Source organism: Pinus tabuliformis, chromosome X, assembly GCF_031772625.1.
Source record: "Pinus tabuliformis cultivar Carrire ecotype Pingquan chromosome X, CPIR1, whole genome shotgun sequence".
Lineage (NCBI taxonomy): Eukaryota > Viridiplantae > Streptophyta > Pinopsida > Pinales > Pinaceae > Pinus > Pinus tabuliformis.
In genome coordinates this window covers 1747551571-1747571515 of record NC_142308.1, presented here as the reverse complement: position 1 = coordinate 1747571515, position 19945 = coordinate 1747551571, and the positions used below count along the sequence as shown (strand labels likewise).

At 36.3% G+C, this 19945-nt stretch overlaps 1 protein-coding gene across 1 annotated transcript; it reads left to right on the top strand.

The window, feature by feature from the left end:
- Positions 1–686: 686 nt before the first annotated feature.
- Positions 687–1260, top strand: LOC149146784 (uncharacterized). Its single transcript, XM_089446576.1, has 2 exons — positions 687–814; positions 904–1260. Exons 1-2 carry the CDS (start codon positions 738–740, stop codon positions 1220–1222), a joined length of 396 nt encoding a protein of 131 aa, XP_089302702.1. The 5' UTR covers positions 687–737; the 3' UTR covers positions 1223–1260.
- Positions 1261–19945: the final 18685 nt, after the last annotated feature.

The following is a 19945-nucleotide window of genomic DNA, read 5'->3' as shown; positions in this document are numbered from 1 at the left end:
TATTAATAGATACACTCTCGATGAACCATTGTCCTTTCTCTGCTAATACAGGAATATATGACAGGTTTGCTTTATGTCCGTTCATTAATGCCTAAGTTTTTTCACACAGATGCATCAGTGTTTTTAGACACATTCACAAATAATGGAATATCATAACACTCGCACACACTTATCACCGACAATTACCACAATACCCTATTCCAATTTCCCAAATTTAAGCCGGTCAATTTATATTATTAAGTGGTTTTAAGTGTGATTTTTTTGGAAATTTTTTTGGTTTATTTTCCATAGACAAAGATTTATTGAGATTAAATTATTCATAATGAAAATGTTTTAGGTTTTTTTTAAGCTACTGAATATAAAATAGTGAAAAAATCAATTTAAATAATACAAATTGAGATTTGGACAAATTTTTAATCTGGATACGAGTCAAAAATCAGCATAATAATCCAAAAAAATCTCACTTAAGAACTACTGCAAGAATAAAGTTACACAACGCATAAGAACCATATTTTTTAACCGTTATGCGGCCTAAAATTTAAAGTGGAGAGAGAGAATCAGTTTTTTGTTCAGTCGCGTTATTCCGTTGGCAAGAGAGAGAAAGTACTGCAATTCTGGTGGTTCCCCATTCGCTCGATTTTGGCTCACCTCCCTTTCCGATAGTATAAGAACCCCCGGTCTCCCATTCACTTTTTTGCACGCAGATAACTAGTGGGAGGGGATTAAATTCATTGGTGATGATGAATTTTCGAAATATAATGATGCAGGCCAGCGTGTGCAAGAATTCACATGCACCCACTCCCTGGACTTACAGGTAAGCTATGAATGTACGCATTATAGTAAAGTTTTTTTCAGTGTCTCTGTACCTTGTTCTGTAATATCAATTATTGCAATTTGTTTCAGGGGACGTAGGTCGCATGGAAAGGCTTCGGCGGACATTAACAAAGTGGTTTACACCCCTGATAATGACGATGATGAATATCACGGCGGCAGCTGCATGACAGAACATTGTTGTGTGCCAGAGAAAGAGAAGACATGGTGGGTTCCTCATCCGAAAAGCGGCATTTTCCATCCAGAGGGGCACCACAAATGGATTGAGGACGTTAATAATCGCAAGAAGGTGAATGAAGAAGAAGAAACATGTTGGGTTCGATCTTTGGAGGACGTTGAGACACCACCCCACCATATTGATCTCAATACTTACATAGTTAGAAAAAAGTAAGAAAATATGCTATACCGCATACCATGACGATTTTAGAGAGGAGATAATGCGGTATATTTTTGTGTTTTTTCCATTTATCTTATTTTGGTTTTTCATGTGAAAAACAAAACCTACACGTTTATGTAATTTTGGTGTCTTAATTTAAGAAATGTGGATTCGTGGGTTGATATGGATTTAGTATTTATTAAATTAAAAAAATAAAAATAAAAATATTAAAAAATAAAAAATTAAATTATTTTAAAAATAAATTATTTTCCTATTCAATATTAACATTAATTCCAATATATATATATATATATATATATATATATATATTAAAATTATTTTATAAGTTTTATGTGTACACTTACTTTTTCCATTATGGATTTCACTATATACATTTATAATGATATTAAAAAATTTAGAGAGATTTGTTTAAATAATACTTCATACTATGGTGATCACCAATAGAGTTTTTTGGTGAAATTCTTTGGTAGGCTTGTATAGTATTATTGGTATTAATTATAAAAAGCATGTAACAATATACCAAATTTTGGAGATTTATTCTCTACTTTAAAATGGAAATTTGTAACTAGTAAATACGTTTTGTTACACTACCATGGGTCAATACCATCTTATCAATACCACAAACATTATATAGCACATGTTGATATGACATTTTATTTAATTAATTAATTTGAGATAAATTAATTAAAAAAACATAACTAACTTGGAATTATATGGTAACTCTTGATCTTGATTTATGAATACTACTATGAATATTCCAAAGTATTGCATGAAGATTAAATCTCTACTATCCACAAATTAATTAATTAATTGAGATGAATTAATTAAAAGAGCATAACTAACTTGGTATCAATATTATTATCAATATTCCAGCTGGGTATTGCATTGAGGTTATATCTCTACCATCCACCTATTAAACTAATTAATTTAAGATAAATTAATTAAAAGAAAATAACTAACTTAGAAATAAATTTTCACTCTTAATTTGTGAATATTACTAGCTTATTGCATAGAGGTTAAATCTCTACCACCTATTAATTAATTAATTAATTAAACTAACATGACTAAATTGTAACTTTTAATTTGCGAATACTATTATGAATTTTCAAACATATTGTATGGAAGTTAAATCTCTACCATCCACTTAAAAATACTAATAATTAAATTAAAATTCTAAAAGACATTTCCAGAAGTTGCTCCACTAGACATATTTGAATGTTGACGTTGAGCCTACAACAAGACCCATCATCAGGACAAAATAATAATACTCTAGAGGACAACTAAATATCTTATTTATAAGATTTTAGGGTTAAGGAAAAAGTTGATTAAAAATTAATTAATGATATTTTAAAATTTTCATTATATTAATTAATATTATAATTTTTTATTATAATTAAAACAAAATAAAATAATTATTTTTATAAAATATTAATTTAATTGAAATTGTAAAATTTATCTTATTTTACTTATAAAATAACTTTGTTTTTTTTAAACAAAAAATAACTTTGTTTTTTTCAAACAAAAATGAGTAGATTTTATTGAGAAAATTTGTGCCTAATGATAGCAGATACACAAGGTTACATCTTCTAAGATGAGAGACATTGAGCTCTTTCCCCTAACTAATTAGCCCATGGACCACTAAAGCCTTTAACAACTGACTAACAGTAGATTCCAGTGGAAAACAAACACTTGCAACACGACATTGACATAATAGAACAAAAACACTTCTAAGATGATAACTGAGCCTCCAAGGACTAAAAAAACCACACTTATAACATTTAGGATTTTACAAACAATTTTTGAGCCAAAGAAAAAAACTATTTTCCCCCCAAAAAAACCAAAAGTATAGATCATACTTGCCATGCTAAAGGGGAAGCTAGAAACAGGTTGATTGAGGTCGAGATGCATACACGCTTTCCTAGTCTTTTTACCTTCTGCTGCTACTTGGGGCTCCATTACAAATTTTAGGTCAAGGATCATACCTCGCAAGGGAAATATTTCATCCATCACCAAAAGAGTTGGTTCTAGAGAGCTAACAACTTATCTGAGCGTCCAATTTGTGAGCTTGACAGTAGGTGGGCATGGACCTGTATGCGGTAATATGCTTGTTGGAGGGATTCATGGGACTTGCAGGAGTGTGAACAGACACTGACCGAAAAGGAGGACCTTGAGAGAGAATCACTATCCCTTGATATTTCCATTAGAATATCTCTTCTTACCAATTTGTCTTCAAGATAGATGTCAAGCCTTTGCTATAGGTGTGCCTTTGACAGACTTCGTAGATATAATCAAAATAGTCCAATTCTTGTTGAAATATTAATTTAAAACTGCCATGCGCATTAACTCAGCTGAAAACCACCAAGCTCATCGGACCGCTTTTGCTATGAAAGTGGTATTCCGTAAATCTCACCCAATGCAATCATTTTTTGACGCGCGTCCACTGTACTTTTTACAAAACCATCTTTCTATCGGGACATAACATTCATTCTGTTTGGGTGAGCGATGATCGTTGGATTAGTGTGAAGATTGTCCATCGTTGATTGCATCCAAAGCTGCATACAAGCCTGCAACATGACATTGCGTAAAAATTTGGTTGACCGCCGGTAAAATATAAATGAAATTAAATGTGTTCGTAAAGTATTGGTAAAAGGTTTTTAATTTTAATGTTTTTTATTCCTTACGGAGGTATGGGCATAGTAAAACGTATTTACGTGTTATGTTTTTTATGTATTGCATATGCATTGTATATGTCATGTTTTTTTGTGGTGTTGACCATTCTGTAATGAAACGGTGGAACACACAGCAGTGCGAAGACGAAGACGAAGATAGAAACCAGAACAGAGCATAGTGGATGTTTTGATGTCTTGTTTGGGAATGAAATGAAGTAGCAGAAGCAGCGTGTGAGTAAGGAGAAAGGAAATGTTCGGCAGAGCCTGAATGTAATTTTTTATTTTTATTTTGAATATGAATGAAAAGTGCAGCACCATATGTAAGAATCCTTTTTATTTTACAGCAGTAAATGTAAACAAAAATTTACACACAGCAGTGTAATTTTTTTTTATAAGGAGACAGAGTAATTTTGTTGAAATGTTTTTGGTGAATCCCTCTTAGAGAAAGAGGATGAATTTTGTATCAGACATTATATTTTAATGAATACAAAGCTTTTGTGGGTGTATGTAATACTCTGTTTTCAGAAATCAGTTATAGCTTCCCTGTGCTAAGATCCTGGAGAGAAACAGAGCATTGTCTTTGTGTTCAGTTAATTTGTTTTTGGAATTTTACTAGAAAAATTCCCAACAGTGGTATCAGAGCTGATCCAGGCTCTTTGAAGGTGTCAAAGAAGCTGAAGGAAGGAGTTTTTTGCTGCAACAACTTCTCCAACAGAGTGAAGTCTCAGGCAAAAGGATCCATGTATTTCTCAGATTAGTTTGTTGTGTTACTACTGAAGAAACAATGAGTTATTTTAAAAAACACAGTTAGGTATTTGAAGCATAGTTTAGAGAGCTAGAATGGCTGGCACCAGCACTAGCACTAGCATGGTTATTTTTAATACTCAGCTCCCACAGTTTAATGGGAAAAACTATGATTATTGGGCAATAACCATGAGAGCCCTGTTTGCCTCTCAATATCTATGGGAATTAGTTGAGGATGGTTTTGAAGAACCAGCAGATGAAAATGAGTTTAATAGGTTAACTCAGGCAGGGAAAGATCTATTGAAGAGCAATAGGAAGAAGGATTCAAAAGCCCTCGTATTTTTGTATCAAGCAGTGGACCAGAGTGTGTTTCCAAGGATAGCAGCAGACAAAACATCCAAAGAAGCATGGAAAACTTTCAAGACAACCTATCAAGGCATGGAGAAAGTGAAGACATCAAAACTACAGTTGCTGAGGAAATATTTTGAGAATCTATGCATGAAGGAGTCAAATAATATTGACTCATTATTCACACATGTGATTGGTCTGGTCACATAAATAAGGACTCATGGAGAGATTCTTGAAGAAAGGAGGATTGTGGAGAAAATATTGAGGGTCCTGCCCGCAAATTTTGATGTGATTGTCACCACCATAGAAGAGACAAAGGATCTCTCAAACTTTTCAGTTGATGAACTTCATGCATCACTGATAACACATGAGCAGAGGTTGAGTAGAAATGAAAAATCATCTCTAGAGCAAGCCTTCAAGACCCATATGTCATTTGGAAGAGGAAGAGGTCAAGGCAGAGGAAACAAGAGAGGAAGAGGTAGAAGCCAAAATAGAGGTGGAAGGAATAGTCTAGCAAATGCTCAAGGAAGGGGCAGCAATCCAAATCAGAACCAAGGCCAAGGCAGCAGCCAACAAAGTGGACAACATCATGCTCAAGGACAAAGGTATGGAAAATCCAATGTCCAATGTTATTATTGTAAAAAATATGGGAATTATGCTAGTGAATGTAAAAAGAAGCAGCATGATATGAACAATAGATCTAGTGAAAATATCACTAGAGAAAATATCAGCCAAGATAATGTATTGTTAGCTTGTAATATGGCTGAAACAAACAGTGAAGATATATGGTTTCTAGACTCCGGTTGCAGCAACCATATGACAAGAAACATAGCCCTGTTTTCTGCTTTAGATCAAAATGTGAAATCACAAGTCACACTTGGGACTGATAACAAAATTTCTGTTATGGGAAAAGGAGAAGTAAAAATATTTACAAAGAAAGGTGAAAAGAAAACCACATCAGATGTCTATTATGTTCCTGGAATGAGATGTAACCTCTTAAGTATTGGACAACTTGTTCAAAAGGGTTACAATGTTTTCTTTGTGAATGATGTATGTACCATCATGGATAGAGCACCCAACAAACGATGTATTGTTGAAGTGAAGATGACGAGGAACAGGATGTTCCCTCTCAGAATAAGGGCAGATTTGAAAAACAAAGAAGTAATTGCAGTAGTTACCCAAGAGGCTTTCCAAAGTGTACCAAAGGATGAAAACTAGTTGTAGCACTTGAGATTTGGACATCTCAACTTTGGAGGTCTTAACTTGTTGAGTAGAAAAGGAATGGTAAGAGGATTGCCATTGATAGAGAAACCGGACAGCCTTTGTGAAGTCTGCATAGTGGGGAAACAACACAGAGAAAGTTTTCCATCAGGGAAAAGCATAAGGGCAAAGGCACCCTTAGAGATTGTCCACTCAGACTTATGTGGACCGATGTAAACCCCATCACTAGTAGGCAACCAATATTTTCTAACATTCATTGATGATTTTACAAGAAAAACTTGGGCCTATTTCCTAAAGAACAAAAGTGAAGTGTTTGAAAAATTTCGAAATTTCAAAGCACTTGTGGAAAATCAAAGTGGGTTGCACATCAAAGTTTTGAGAACTGACAGAGGAGGTGAGTATATCTCCAAGGAATTTCTATGGTTTTGTAGAGAAAATGGAATTCATAAGTAGTTTACAGCTAGGTACACCCTGCAGCAAAATGGAGTTGTTGAAAGGAAAAATAGGACAATCATGGATATGGCGAGGAGCATGTTGAAGGCAAAGCATTTGCCAAATGATTATTGGGATGAAGTTGTACATTACGCAGTGTATATTTTGAATAGGTGTCCTACAAAAGTTGTGATGAACAAAGTGCCGGAAGAAGCATGGAGTGGGAGGAAGCAAGGAGTCACCCACATGAAAGTTTTTGGATGTGTGGCCTATGCACACATTCCAGATCAGCTAAGGAAGAAGTTGGACAACAAAGGGGAGAAATGTATTTTCATTGGATACAGTAACGAATCCAAGGCTTACAGGTTGTATATCCCATCCACCAAGAAGTTTTTTGTGAGCAGAGATGTTTAGTTCATTGAGGAGGAAGCTTGGGATGGAAGCATAGAGAAAACAATGAATGTTAAAAACTGTTTGTCTCATGATGAAGGTGATGAGGAGATGGCTGAAATACATCCCCAAACAGCAGCACCAACACAAGGACATCAAGAGACACCCTTGAGGAGAAATGAGAGTGCTTCTCCAAGCACACCACAAGGAGGAAATTCAAGTGCGTCTTCAAGCACTTGCACACTGAATGAAAGAGGTAAGAAATTCAGAAATTTAAGTGATATTTATGATGAAGGAATGAATTCCTTGTTTTCTTTGTATTGTCATGTTGATGACCCTATTCATTTCGAAGATGCAATTAAGGATAAGAAATGGATAGAAGCTATGGATGAGGAGATGAATGCCATAGAAAGAAACATGACATGGGATTTAGTTGAGCTACCAAAAGGTAAAGAAGTCATTGGAGTTAAATGGGTCTACAAGATCAAGAGTAATGCTGAAGGCAAAATAGAAAGACACAAGGCAAGGTTGGTTGTCAAAGGATACAAGCAGCAGTATGGGAGAGACTATGAGGAAACTTTCGCACCGGTTGCAAGAATGGAAACGTGAGAGCAATGCTGTCCATAGCAGCACAAAACGAGTGGAAAGTTTACCAAATGGATGTGAAGTCAGCATTCCTAAATGGAGTGTTAAAGGAAGAGGTTTATATTGAGCAACCTCTAGGCTATGAGAAGAAAGGCCATGAGCACAAAGTGTTTAGATTGAAGAAAGCTCTTTATGGGCTGAAGCAAGCACCAAGAGCATGGTACATTAGGATAGATTCCTATCTACTGGAAAAAGGATTTGAAAAGTGTGAGGGAGAACCCACTCTCTACATCAAAGAAAAGGATGGTAAAATTTTAATTGTAGTGTTGTATGTTGATGATGTGATTTTTACAGGTAATGATGACTACCTCATTGAAAATTTCAAAACAGTAATGAAAGAAGAATTTGAAATGACTGACATGGGTTTGCTGAGATACTTCTTAGGAATAGAAGTAGATCAAAATGAAAATGGAATTTTTATCTCACAAGAAAAATATGTAAATGAAGTGTTGGAAAGATTTAATATGCAGGACAACAAGGCAACAATCACTCCCACAGTGATGGGATTAAAACTCAGCAAAGAGGACAACAACAAGGATTTTGATCCTAGTTTGTACAAGAGTATAGTTGGCAGCCTTATGTATTTAACTGCAACTAGGCTCGATATTATGTTTGCTGTTAGTTTAATTTCCAGATTCATGGAGAGGCTGAAAGAAGCACATTGGCATGCAGCAAAAAGAATTCTGAGGTATGTCAAAGGTATTAAAAGATTTGGGATTTTATATACTACTTCAGAATGTTTAGATTTAATTGGATACACTGATAGTGATTGGGATGGAAGTGTAGATGATCGGAAAAGCACATCCGGTTATGTCTTTCACATGGGTTCAGGAGCCATTTCATGGGTTTCTAAGAAATAACCTATTGTAGCGTTGTCTACAGCAGAGGCAGAATATGTGGCAGCTACAACAACAGCATGTCAAGCAGTTTGGATGAGAAGGATGTTAAGGAGCTTAGGCCAAGAGCAGGCAAAAGGAATGGTGATTTTTTGTGATAATAGCTCAGCTATTGCATTATCCAAGAATTCAGTGTTTCATAAGAGAACGAAACACATTGACACAAGGTTTCATTACATCAGGGAATTGGTAAGCAATGGAGAAATTATTTTACAACATTGTAGGACTCAGGAACATGTTGCAGACATTCTGACAAAGCCATTGGACCAGAAAAGATTCGAATTTTTGAGGAAGTGTTTGGGTATCACTGAATGCCCAACAGTTGAAATTAAAGGGGAGTGTTAAAATATTAATTTACAACTGCCGTGCGCATTAACTCAGCTGAAAACCACCAAGCTCATCAGACCGCTTTTGCTGTGAAAGTGGCATTCCGTAAATCTCACCCGATGCAATCATTTTTTGACGCGTGTCCACTGTACTTTTTACAAAACCATCTTTCTATCGGGACGTAACATTCGTTCTATTTGGGCGAGCGATGATCGTTGGATTAGTGTGAAGACTGTCCACTGTTGATTGCATCCAAAGCTGCATACAAGCCTGCAACATGACATTGCGTAAAAATTTTGGTTGACTGCCGGTAAAATATAAATGAAATTAAATGTGTTCGTAGAGTATTGGTAAAAGGTTTTTAATTTTAATGTTTTTTATTCCTTACGGAGGTATGGGCATAGTAAAACGTATTTACGTGTTATGTTTTTTATGTATTGCATATGCATTGTATATGTCATGTTTTTTTGTGGTGTTGACCATTCTGTAATGAAACGGTGGAACGCACAGCAGTGCGAAGATGAAGACGAAGGTAGAAACCAGAACAGAGCACCGTGGATGTTTTGATGTCTTGTTTGGGAATGAAATGAAGTAGCAGAAGCAGCGTGTGAGTAAGGAGAAAGGAAATGCTCGGCAGAGCCTGAATGTAAATTTTTTATTTATTTTGAATATGAATGTAAAAGTGTAGCACCATATGTAAGAATCCTTTTTATTTTACAGCAGTAAATGTAAACAAAAATTTACACACAACTGTGTAATTTTTTTTTATAAGGAGACAGAGTAATTTTGTTGAAATGTTTTTGGTGAATCCCTCTGAGAGAAAGAGGATGAATTTTGTATCAGGCATTATATTTTAATGAATACAAAGCTTTTGTGGGTGTATGTAATACTCTGTTCTCAGAAATCAGTTATAGCTTCCCTGTGCTAAGATCCTGGAGAGAAACAGAGCATTGTCTCTGTGTTCAGTTAATTTTTTTTTGGAATTTTACCAGAAAAATTCCCAACAATTCTGACTAACCTCCAGTGTGAGGGAATTCACTTTGGATGCCAATGCCACAGAGCTAGAATGGAAAATGTGAGAATACACAGAGAACAGTAACAACACCCACTTCGAACCAACGTCCAAGACAAACACCTACATCCCCTCTGCCTATGACCCTCGATGAGAAATTCCCTACATATAAAATCTTGACGAAGTTTGCAGGTTGCTTGAATCTTTAGCCTTTCAGGCCAATTTCCTCATTGTAAGCTTCCTATAACACTCTTGAAGATCTTAAATCTAGCGATGTGTCTGTTTACTAACACCTGTGGTTTTTGGTGTAACGGAAATCGTGACTCCAACAAGTGGTATCAGAGTCAGAGGTATTGAGTTCAACACACACTGGGCTCCCATTGGGGGGAGATTGTTGGCTCCCCGCTCTCCGTGTGTTTTGTGTTAAATACAACAATGTGTCTGTTTACTAACACTTGTGGGTTTTGGTGTAACGAAAATCGTGACTCCAACAAAAGAGTCCCATACAAAACCGATGATTTTAAAGGATGTCCCAATAAGAATTTTCCCTGGCACAAAGCCACAGTCTGCTCCAAACCACCCAGATATGAGTAATTTTATGCCAATTCACCATCTCACATTTGGAGAGCCAAAGGTGTCTCCGTGAATTCACAGGACCCCAACACATTCTGTCCACAAATGCAGCAGAGACCCAAATACCCCTACAATACACCTGCAACGCAATAAAAACTCAAAACCATCCAAGAAAATTTAGGAATTATGCCAATATAAACAAAATTTCCCTCACTCTGTCATCATATCCCACAATCCTTTCCACAAGATCCATTGAGCAAACATTAACTTTTCCTGATCTCAAACCGAGAAACACCATCGTGGGACGATAAATTGTAAGGATCCAGGGCTGTGAATTTATGAAGGTTGCATTCGAGGTTAAGTTCGACGAGTCTGTATGACGCCAGTTTTCGTACGCTACCACAAACACAATGGGTAAATCGCCACCCTTCACCTACCAAACTATGCAATACATATTACATTCAAATCAATTTTCCCCACCCACTTATTGTATCGCGCACCCTCTCCTAATGTATTAACCTTTTGCCTCCCTTTCGTTATGATGCAGCCCAAGCCACTCCCAGGCCACTTCTACCAGGATCTTTCTCCACCCATGCATATAAGACACTCGCTTCAATACACGCCAGAGTATATACTTAAATTCTGGAAACTTAATTCATAATATGGTAATCTTCATGAATTACAAAACCAAGCTTCCAGAATCAAATCCAATTCACGCACTCAATTTCCACGAACAATTTCCACACCCACAGCAGCATATATTCCATAATCAATCTCAAAATATATTGGCTGAGCACAATTTAAAAGGGTGCGCTTTACCTCAGAGTTTAGTTAACACAATATTATAAATGGAGTCTTACCCTGACCGCAGGCATGCACATATGTGCATATTAAATCCAATTCGGATGAATTATATCCAATTCATATCGCACTGCAACGGAGGCTATACATAAATATAACACTTATGGTTTATGGATGGAGAATGCACTCAACCGAATATAGCTTCCTCGGCAGTTATAACAGGCATATGAAGACCTCGGCGGTTACACTAATATATAAAGGCATATGAAGACCGAACCCCTACGGCCTATTGAACGAGCGCATACAATATATGCGGACATCCAATTTCGCCTTCGATTCTAGATGCACAGCAAACTATACTTATAAATCCGGAATTCAATCTAACCTGAGATCGCTGGTCAACAATAGATCCGATGTCTTGATACGCTATAGCTCTTCCACAATTAAGGATTTGTAACTCGGCATATAAACCCAAGGAACCGTTCCTTGACCTCTTGACGACAATATGTCAGCACTTTCAGTTATGACTTCTCAACAGACATATGTCGCCAGTTCCGTGTGCGATGTCTCAACCCAATAACTTACGTTCCTCCTCGGTTTTTCCTCTTATACACAGTAGTTCATGCATCACGGTTCTTCTGGACCATATATATTCCTCCCACATATACTCGCCTTATTGGACTGTTGAACGGCCTGTGGTTGCCGATTACACCATCAGTCATCCCAATACGATGCGTATATGCGTATATGGGACAGCTACAATACATGGAATGCGTGAGGGTTGTGAGGACAGGTCACCTTGGCTATGTCTACATAAAATCGGTTTAATGTATCTCATATGAAGCCACGCATCAACAATTAACATATATGCCAATCGCGCACTGAACACCAACAACCAGATTTGAACACGCAGTCAAGAACTAATACACACATTGTGTATTGGAAAAATATGCAACTTCGACCACTACGGCAACTATGTGCAAACCATATCTCGGAATTCATTAAACACAAACACATCCATATCAATTGAATTCAAATACTCATATTTACATAAACAAGCATACACACGGATCTTTACATTCATGGCCAGATATACAATCTGTGGCCCTTTTACAAACTGCCCGAAGGCTCCCAAGGAGAATCCTTGCTCACTTCTCACACTCACTCCTCACACTTCTCTGTCCAATGCCTTGGAGGCTTCTTAATTTATTAACTTAGCATGCTCTAAAAATCCTAACTAAAGCTCACGCGATGCATACATATGGCAAAAGCATCTTTTTAGCTTTATTCTGTCTTTTTCCTATTCTAAAATAGAAAAGCTATCCTTATCACTTAATGATTCACATCCACTCCTTAAAAGCTCTCCTAGTTTTATTTGAGAATATCTAATAAAAGCCTAAATGCATGACCCCTATGTCTATTATTTACAATAATTTCCTTTGAGCTAGATGCTCCCGCATCATACTCCTAAGGTAGAAAATTTTCATGATCTCCTGATCATGTGTTCAGCTCTATGTTTGCCTGGATCCCATATCTTGTACTGTAACTTTGCACTTGCCGCTGCTTCTCTTTGTTGTTCTTCTCCAGGTCTCCACACTTTATGCTGCTTTGCTCCACTAGCTGCACTCTTGCATTCTCCTGCTGTCTTCCTCTTGCTGCTTTTGCTACTTCTCTTCTTTGCTGATGTCTTTTTCTGAGACACTTTCAGCATGATTCTTCTGATTAATTCAATCTCCTTGTCCAATAAATCTTCAAGCTGCTGCTTTCTTGCTTCTATGCTGATCTCTGTTCTGACTTTCTCATTTCTTACTGCCACCCAATCATCCACCCCTTCTTGCCTTCTGGAACAGAGAACTTCTTTTCCCTTTAACTGACTGTTCTGCTGAGTCAAATGTTTCTCAGCACCGGCGATAATTCCTGCATTCACAAAACACATGTTAAAACAAAAATCACAAGGCATCAGTGCCTTACTTCCCTCTGCCAGTATCTCAGTATGTTGTTCCATCCCAATCAGCACATCAGTATGCTGATTTGCCTTCACCATGAGACTGTTAGCTAGTCCTTCCTTCTTACCATCTTCAGCTTTATGATTGTCATTCATAAAGAGTCTCTTCCCTTGTTTCTCCATCCAATTAGCCCTCTGTCTCTCCAACTCTCTTCTCTGGAGATCTAGTTTCTTATACAATTCAACAACTTCATTGGGAGTAGACCTTGGAAATTTCACAGGATTTTCTATACCTCCACTGATTTTTGACCAATCATCAGCTGGTCCTTCTCTTTCTGCATCAACATCCTGATTAGACTCCTTCTTCTCCATCTGCTTCTGAGATCTTGCTAACTCATTATCGATCTGAACAGCCTTCAGGTTCAACTCTTCTTGCACAAACTCTAAAGCTTGTTTATCTTCCTGTTTTGTACCTGCAAACATGCACAACTCATTAGTTTTTAAATCATGAGACTTTTCAGTCTTGACTGCTTCCTTCAACATTTTCCTTTTAATATATCTGCATGCGGGAATTTCAAACTCCAACTCTGGCGCAAGAACTCTAAGTTCCTTTTTCAACAAGGCAATCACAATTTGCTTCAACCTCCTCTGCAACTGTTGCCAAATCACTCTCTTTCCCTTCAGTGGAAAGATCCATTTTCCATTTTGATTTTTCTTCTATTGTAGCCATTCTTCTAGTACCTGCAATTGTAACTTCATTACTGCAATCTCTCTTTCTCGAACTCCTGCAGTCATCTCATTTATTTGTCTTTCACCTGCAAACATCCACAAATTGTCAGATTTAAAAATATATGACCCTTTGGTCTTACTTGAAGTTTCAGTCTTCAAGCCTTCATCTTCGCTATCCCCCAGAAATTCTCCTTGTTCTGGTTCACAAATGTATTCTTCCACTTCAACTTCCTTTGGACTTGTCTTCTTGCCATTTACCTTGGCATCCTCTTTCTTCTGTCCTCTACCGTGGCCTTTTCCTGAACCTCTGCCATGACTATCAGTAGTCATCTTCTTCGCCATGAGTTCCTCACCTATGAGTTGCATGAAGCCTCTACCACAACAACCTCTCTTGCTGCCACTTACCTCACCAATCCTTTCCTCCAGATCTGGTCTTTTGGTAATCATTGGTCCTCTGCTAGAACCTTTCGAGCATTCTCCACTGCTCTTTCAGGCTTCTCTTATCTGCAACTTTCTTCAACCTCTGTTGAATCTTCTTTGCAACAAGCCTCTGCAACAGCTAGTCCTCCTGGCTGCAATCTTACCTCACTAAGCTCTCCTTACTTAGTCTTTTGGTAAGCATGGTTCTTTGTCTGGAACCTTCTTCTGAGCAACACCTTTGCTCCCTCTAGGCTTCTGCAATCTCCTTCTCTCTCCTGAGAACACTTCAGTTGTCCTCTTTATCCAATTCCTTATTGGATTCTTCAGGTTCACTGCCACTTCTCTGCAACCATAAACTTCAATTACAAATTTCAAATCAGAAAATAATCTCACCTCTCAAGATCTTGCATGATCTTGTCCTCCTTCCTCTTCTGCAATCCTGTTCACTTGTGTAGTTTGCATATCAGATAAAAATTCATTCATCACACATTCAAAGAAACATACTTCAGTTTCGACTGTACTCATTCAAGAAACAAACAATCTTCAACAAAGAAAACCTGCTCTGGTACCACCTGATGCAGCCCAGGCCACTCCCAGGCCACTTCTACCAGGATCTTTCTCCACCCATGCATATAAAACACTCGCTTCAATACACGCCAGAGTATATACTTAAATTCTGGAAACTTAATTCATAATATGGTAATCTTCATGAATTACAAAACCAAGCTTCCAGAATCAAATCCAATTCACGCTCTCTATTTCCACGAACAATTTCCACACCCACAGCAGCATATATTCCATAATCAATCTCAAAATATATTGGTTGAGCACAATTTAAAAGGGTGCGCTTTACCTCAGAGTTTAGTTAACACAATATTATAAATGGAGTCTTACCTTGACCGCAGGCATGCACATATGTGCATATTAAATCCAATTCGGATGAATTATATCCAATTCATATCGCACTGCAACGGAGGCTATACATAAATATAACACTTATGGTTTATGGATGGAGAATGCACTCAACCGAATATAGCTTCCTCGGCAGTTATAACAGGCATATGAAGACCTCGGCGGCTACACTAATATATAAAGGCATATGAAGACCGAACCCCTACGGCCTATTGAACGAGCGCATACAATATATGCGGACATCCAATTTCGCCTTTGATTCTAGATGCACAACAAACTATACTTATAAATCCAGAATTCAATCTAACCTGAGATCGCTGGTCAACAATAGATCCGATGTCTTGATACGCTATGGCTCTTCCACAATTAAGGATTTGTAACTCGGCATATAAACCCAAGGAACCGTTCCTTGACCTCTTGACGGCAATATGTCAGCACTTTCAGTTATGACTTCTCAACAGACATATGTCGCCAGTTCCGTGTGCGATGTCTCAACCCAATAACTTACGTTCCTCCTCGGTTTTTCCTCTTATACACAGTAGTTCATGCATCACGGTTCTTCTGGACCATATATATTCCTCCCACATATACTCGCCTTATTGGACTGTTGAATGGCCTGTGGTTGCCGATTACACCATCAGTCATCCCAATACGATGCGTATATGCGTATATGGGATAGCTACAATACATGGAATGCGCGAGGGTTGTGAGGACAGGTCGCCTTGGCTATGTTTGCATAAAATCGGTTTAATGTATCTCATATGAAGCCGCGCATCAACAATTAACATATATGCCAATCGCGCACTGAACACCAACAACCAGATTTGAACACGCAGTCAAGAACTAATACACACATTGTGTATTGGAAAAATATGCAACTTCGACCATTACCGCAACTATGTGCAAACCATATCTCGGAATTCATTAAACACAAACACATCCATATCAATTGAATTCAAATACTCATATTTACATAAACAAGCATACACACGGATCTTTACATTCATGGCCAGATATACAATCTGTGGCCCTTTTACAAACTGCCCGAAGGCTCCCAAGGAGAATCCTTGCTCACTTCTCACACTTCTATGTCCAATGCCTTGGAGGCTTCTTAATTTATTAACTTAGCATGCTCTAAAAATCCTAACTAAAGCTCATGCGATGCATACATATGGCAAAAGCATCTTTTTAGCTTTATTCTGTCTTTTTCCTATTCTAAAATAGAAAAGCTACCCTTATCACTTAATGATCCACATCCACTCCTTAAAAGCTCTCTTAGTTTTATTTGAGAATATCTAATAAAAGCCTAAATGCATGACCCCTATGTCTATTACTTACAATAATTTCCTTTGAGCTAGATGCTCCCACATCACGTTATCATGATTGATGGAACCTTAGGGGATTAGGGACTTACTTCTTTCCTCATTAATTTCTTGTTGTGCTTCTGCCGGGGAGCACACCACATTGGCCATTTTGTTAGTCTCTATATTTTCGCTTCTAAGGATGTGAAAAAAATCCCTTTTGTTGAAACTTTCTATTGGAAATCTGACTCTAGATAAGGAGCAAGCCAAATGTATGTCCTTCGGATGAGTTCCTTTTATTAGGAATTGGATGGTAATAACTGAATCTCCCAAAATGGTTAAGTTTTCCACATTTTTCTTCTGGCGATTAGAAGACTTTGTAGGAATCCATATATTTATGCTCGGTTATTGGATATGGATGCGTGTGTTATATATATATATATATATATATATATATATAGATATATGATAAAAAAATAAAGTATTTAATTTTTTTTATTTTTATGAATTAATATATTATGAATATTTTTAATAAAAAATATTCTTGAGTAGTATGTGATTGTATGTTAAATATATTATCATAGCCTTCCTCTCAAAAGATAAAATGAGACTTTTTCTTTTTGCTATTTTTTTTTTTATATATTTTTATTAATTTTTCTTTCCACGTTATAGTTTTAATTGAGCTTGAAATATTTGTACCAAAAAAACTGTCAATTCCAAGATATTTGTACCCAAAAAAAAACTTTCTCCAAGATGTTATTATCAGACACAAAACAAGGTGAGGTGAAACCCCCAGATTTGATGATTATAACATTTCCTTTATCAATGTTTGTTGGAGTTATAGAGCCAACAAAAAATATCTAACGTTTCTAAGTTTCTTGTCAATATAAGTGGAATTTATTGTCAAAAGAAAAATATCATAGGAAAAAAGGATAAGAAAGATGATTATTCTAACTAAAGTACTAAGAGTGCAAAAATATTTCTCTAAACATAAGTATCTAAATTGTCAATATAAATTCCGAAAGATAGGGAAACAAGACATCCTTTCTTAACCCCTATATTGTAAGTAATTTATTCTATTGAACCATCAATATTCCTTAACTTGGAAATTATTTTCTCATGTAATATTATTTCACATCCTATTAGAAATTTGAAAGTGGGCAGAGAGGGATTACACACAACACAAATCACACATTATATTATTATTGAGCATATAACCAATTACATATATAGTTGTAGATCACCAACTTATAAATGATAAGATATGTAGAAGGTGGATCTATGACTCAGAGATAAATCACACACTTAGGAAAATAACTATTTCTAGCATAATACCTCAGGACTCACAATCACAACCTGTAAATCACATGGCACACATGGAAGCATTACTTCCAAAATCTTCCCTTGATTCTTACATGTAATAAATATTGAAAACACATATTATGACAACAAGAATGATCTTTGTCTCATTAGTTTTCATCAATGCTTACACCCACTCTCGAATCTCATAGACAATGCTCTTTCTTCACCACCACATCTTTGAGCTATCAGTTGACCTCCATTTAAAATATAATTGCCTCTGACCATTGTTGAAGAACTTGCAGAATTGACGCTTCTTAACCTCTCGAAGGAAAATATCGATAATGAATCATTCTGTGGAACATCGACCATTTGTTGAATATATGACATTTTTCTATATTCATCAATTATATAGGATATCAATTTAGATATTGAATGTCTTCAGCGGTCAATTACACAAATTGACTTTTTCATAAGAATATCTTATACTGATGCTCTCAAAGCACAACAACTCACATCAACTTGACCTTATTAAGAACAACCTGTAATTAATGCTCCCGAAGCACGATGAGTCACATTAGTCTGTTCAAAACTTGACCTATTATTTGTAGTTATTTATATAATTTTGCAAACCAACCTGAATAATTATATAAGCACGACATTATCGCAAAATCTATGGCACTAATTTGAAAACTAATAAAAGATAGCATAGAAAAAATATTTGCAAGAACAATGTTTTGGATGGCCTCCATTGCTTGTCTACTAGCGTCGTCTATCAATAATTCAGTAGAAATCCTGCATGCATCGGTACATACATTTTTTTTAAACACAAGAAACCAAAAACACTTGATAATTATCAAATTTTCAATGGCATTTGAAATTCCCACTTCCACCTATATGCCATGGAACGTTAACTTAACCTTTCCTCATCTTCTCCGTAAATTTCATTATGTATCATTCCAAATTATGTAATGGACAAGAGAAAATATCATTGAAGTAGTGCTAGTAAGTGATCTGCAGTCGTGTAAGATGTGCCTTTGCCAAATATTTCGAAGACTTTTAGATCTCTTGACAATCATTGAAACCTTTGCGTATTTATAATCTCGCCTTCCTGTTTTCTGAATGTCACGTTGAATCACGTTGGATCTTGGATGGGTTGTGTTGGACTCTTCAAAATCCCATATCTAGAGTTGTTTGTGTTCCCATATACAACCCCAATTCCTCAACAGGACATATCATGAGATACATTTGTGCAACCTTCTGTTGAGCTGAATTTCAGGGATGGAGATAGAATATTTGGATCTAACATGTTAGGAAAATGGTTTTTCTCACATTTAAGGCTCTTGTCTGGTTTTTTACTGCCAAACCTGATGCAAATTTTTCTTAAACACATAGTGAATAGATCTACAGATAAAAATAAAATTTACTCACACAAAAACTCCACACAACACAATCTCTTACGCTAATATATTTGTAGAGGATCAATCTTCACATCTCTTTCATCTCCCTTATCCCTCTCGTGAGGGAGTCATATTTAGACAAGCTCTGGTACCATATTAAAAATTTGAAAGTGATCATAGAGTGATTACACACAACACAAATCACACTTTGTATTATTAATGAGCACATAAAACATTACATATATAGTTGTAGATTAACAACTTCAAGATGATAAGATCTATAGAAGGTGGATCTATGACTCACAATGACTTAGAGACAACTCACACATATAAGAACTATTTCTAGAATAATACCTTGGGACTCATAATCACAACTTGTAAATCACATGACACACAAGGAATCATTACTTCCAACACATCCTTCAACCCAAAATGAATATTTAGATGTTACAATCTCTTCCAGAGGTTATCTCTAGATGCCATGTCAAAATGTTTCTATATTCAATGAAGCAACATAGGAGAATGGTTTTATTATATATTAACAAATGTTTGTGAAATCCTAATAGTAACTAGAATGTCTACGGTTGAGTGATCACTTCATAACTAGTTTCACATTGAGTCCCCTTATTTTTACTTTCAAACCAAAAGCTAAT

Bases quoted from the DNA above. Each gene is read 5' to 3' on its own strand.
- LOC149146784 (XM_089446576.1), top strand. From the start codon at position 738: ATGATGAATTTTCGAAATATAATGATGCAGGCCAGCGTGTGCAAGAAT. The intron at 815-903 runs GTAAGCTATGAA...AATTTGTTTCAG, and splicing joins CCCACTCCCTGGACTTACAG to GGGACGTAGGTCGCATGGAA.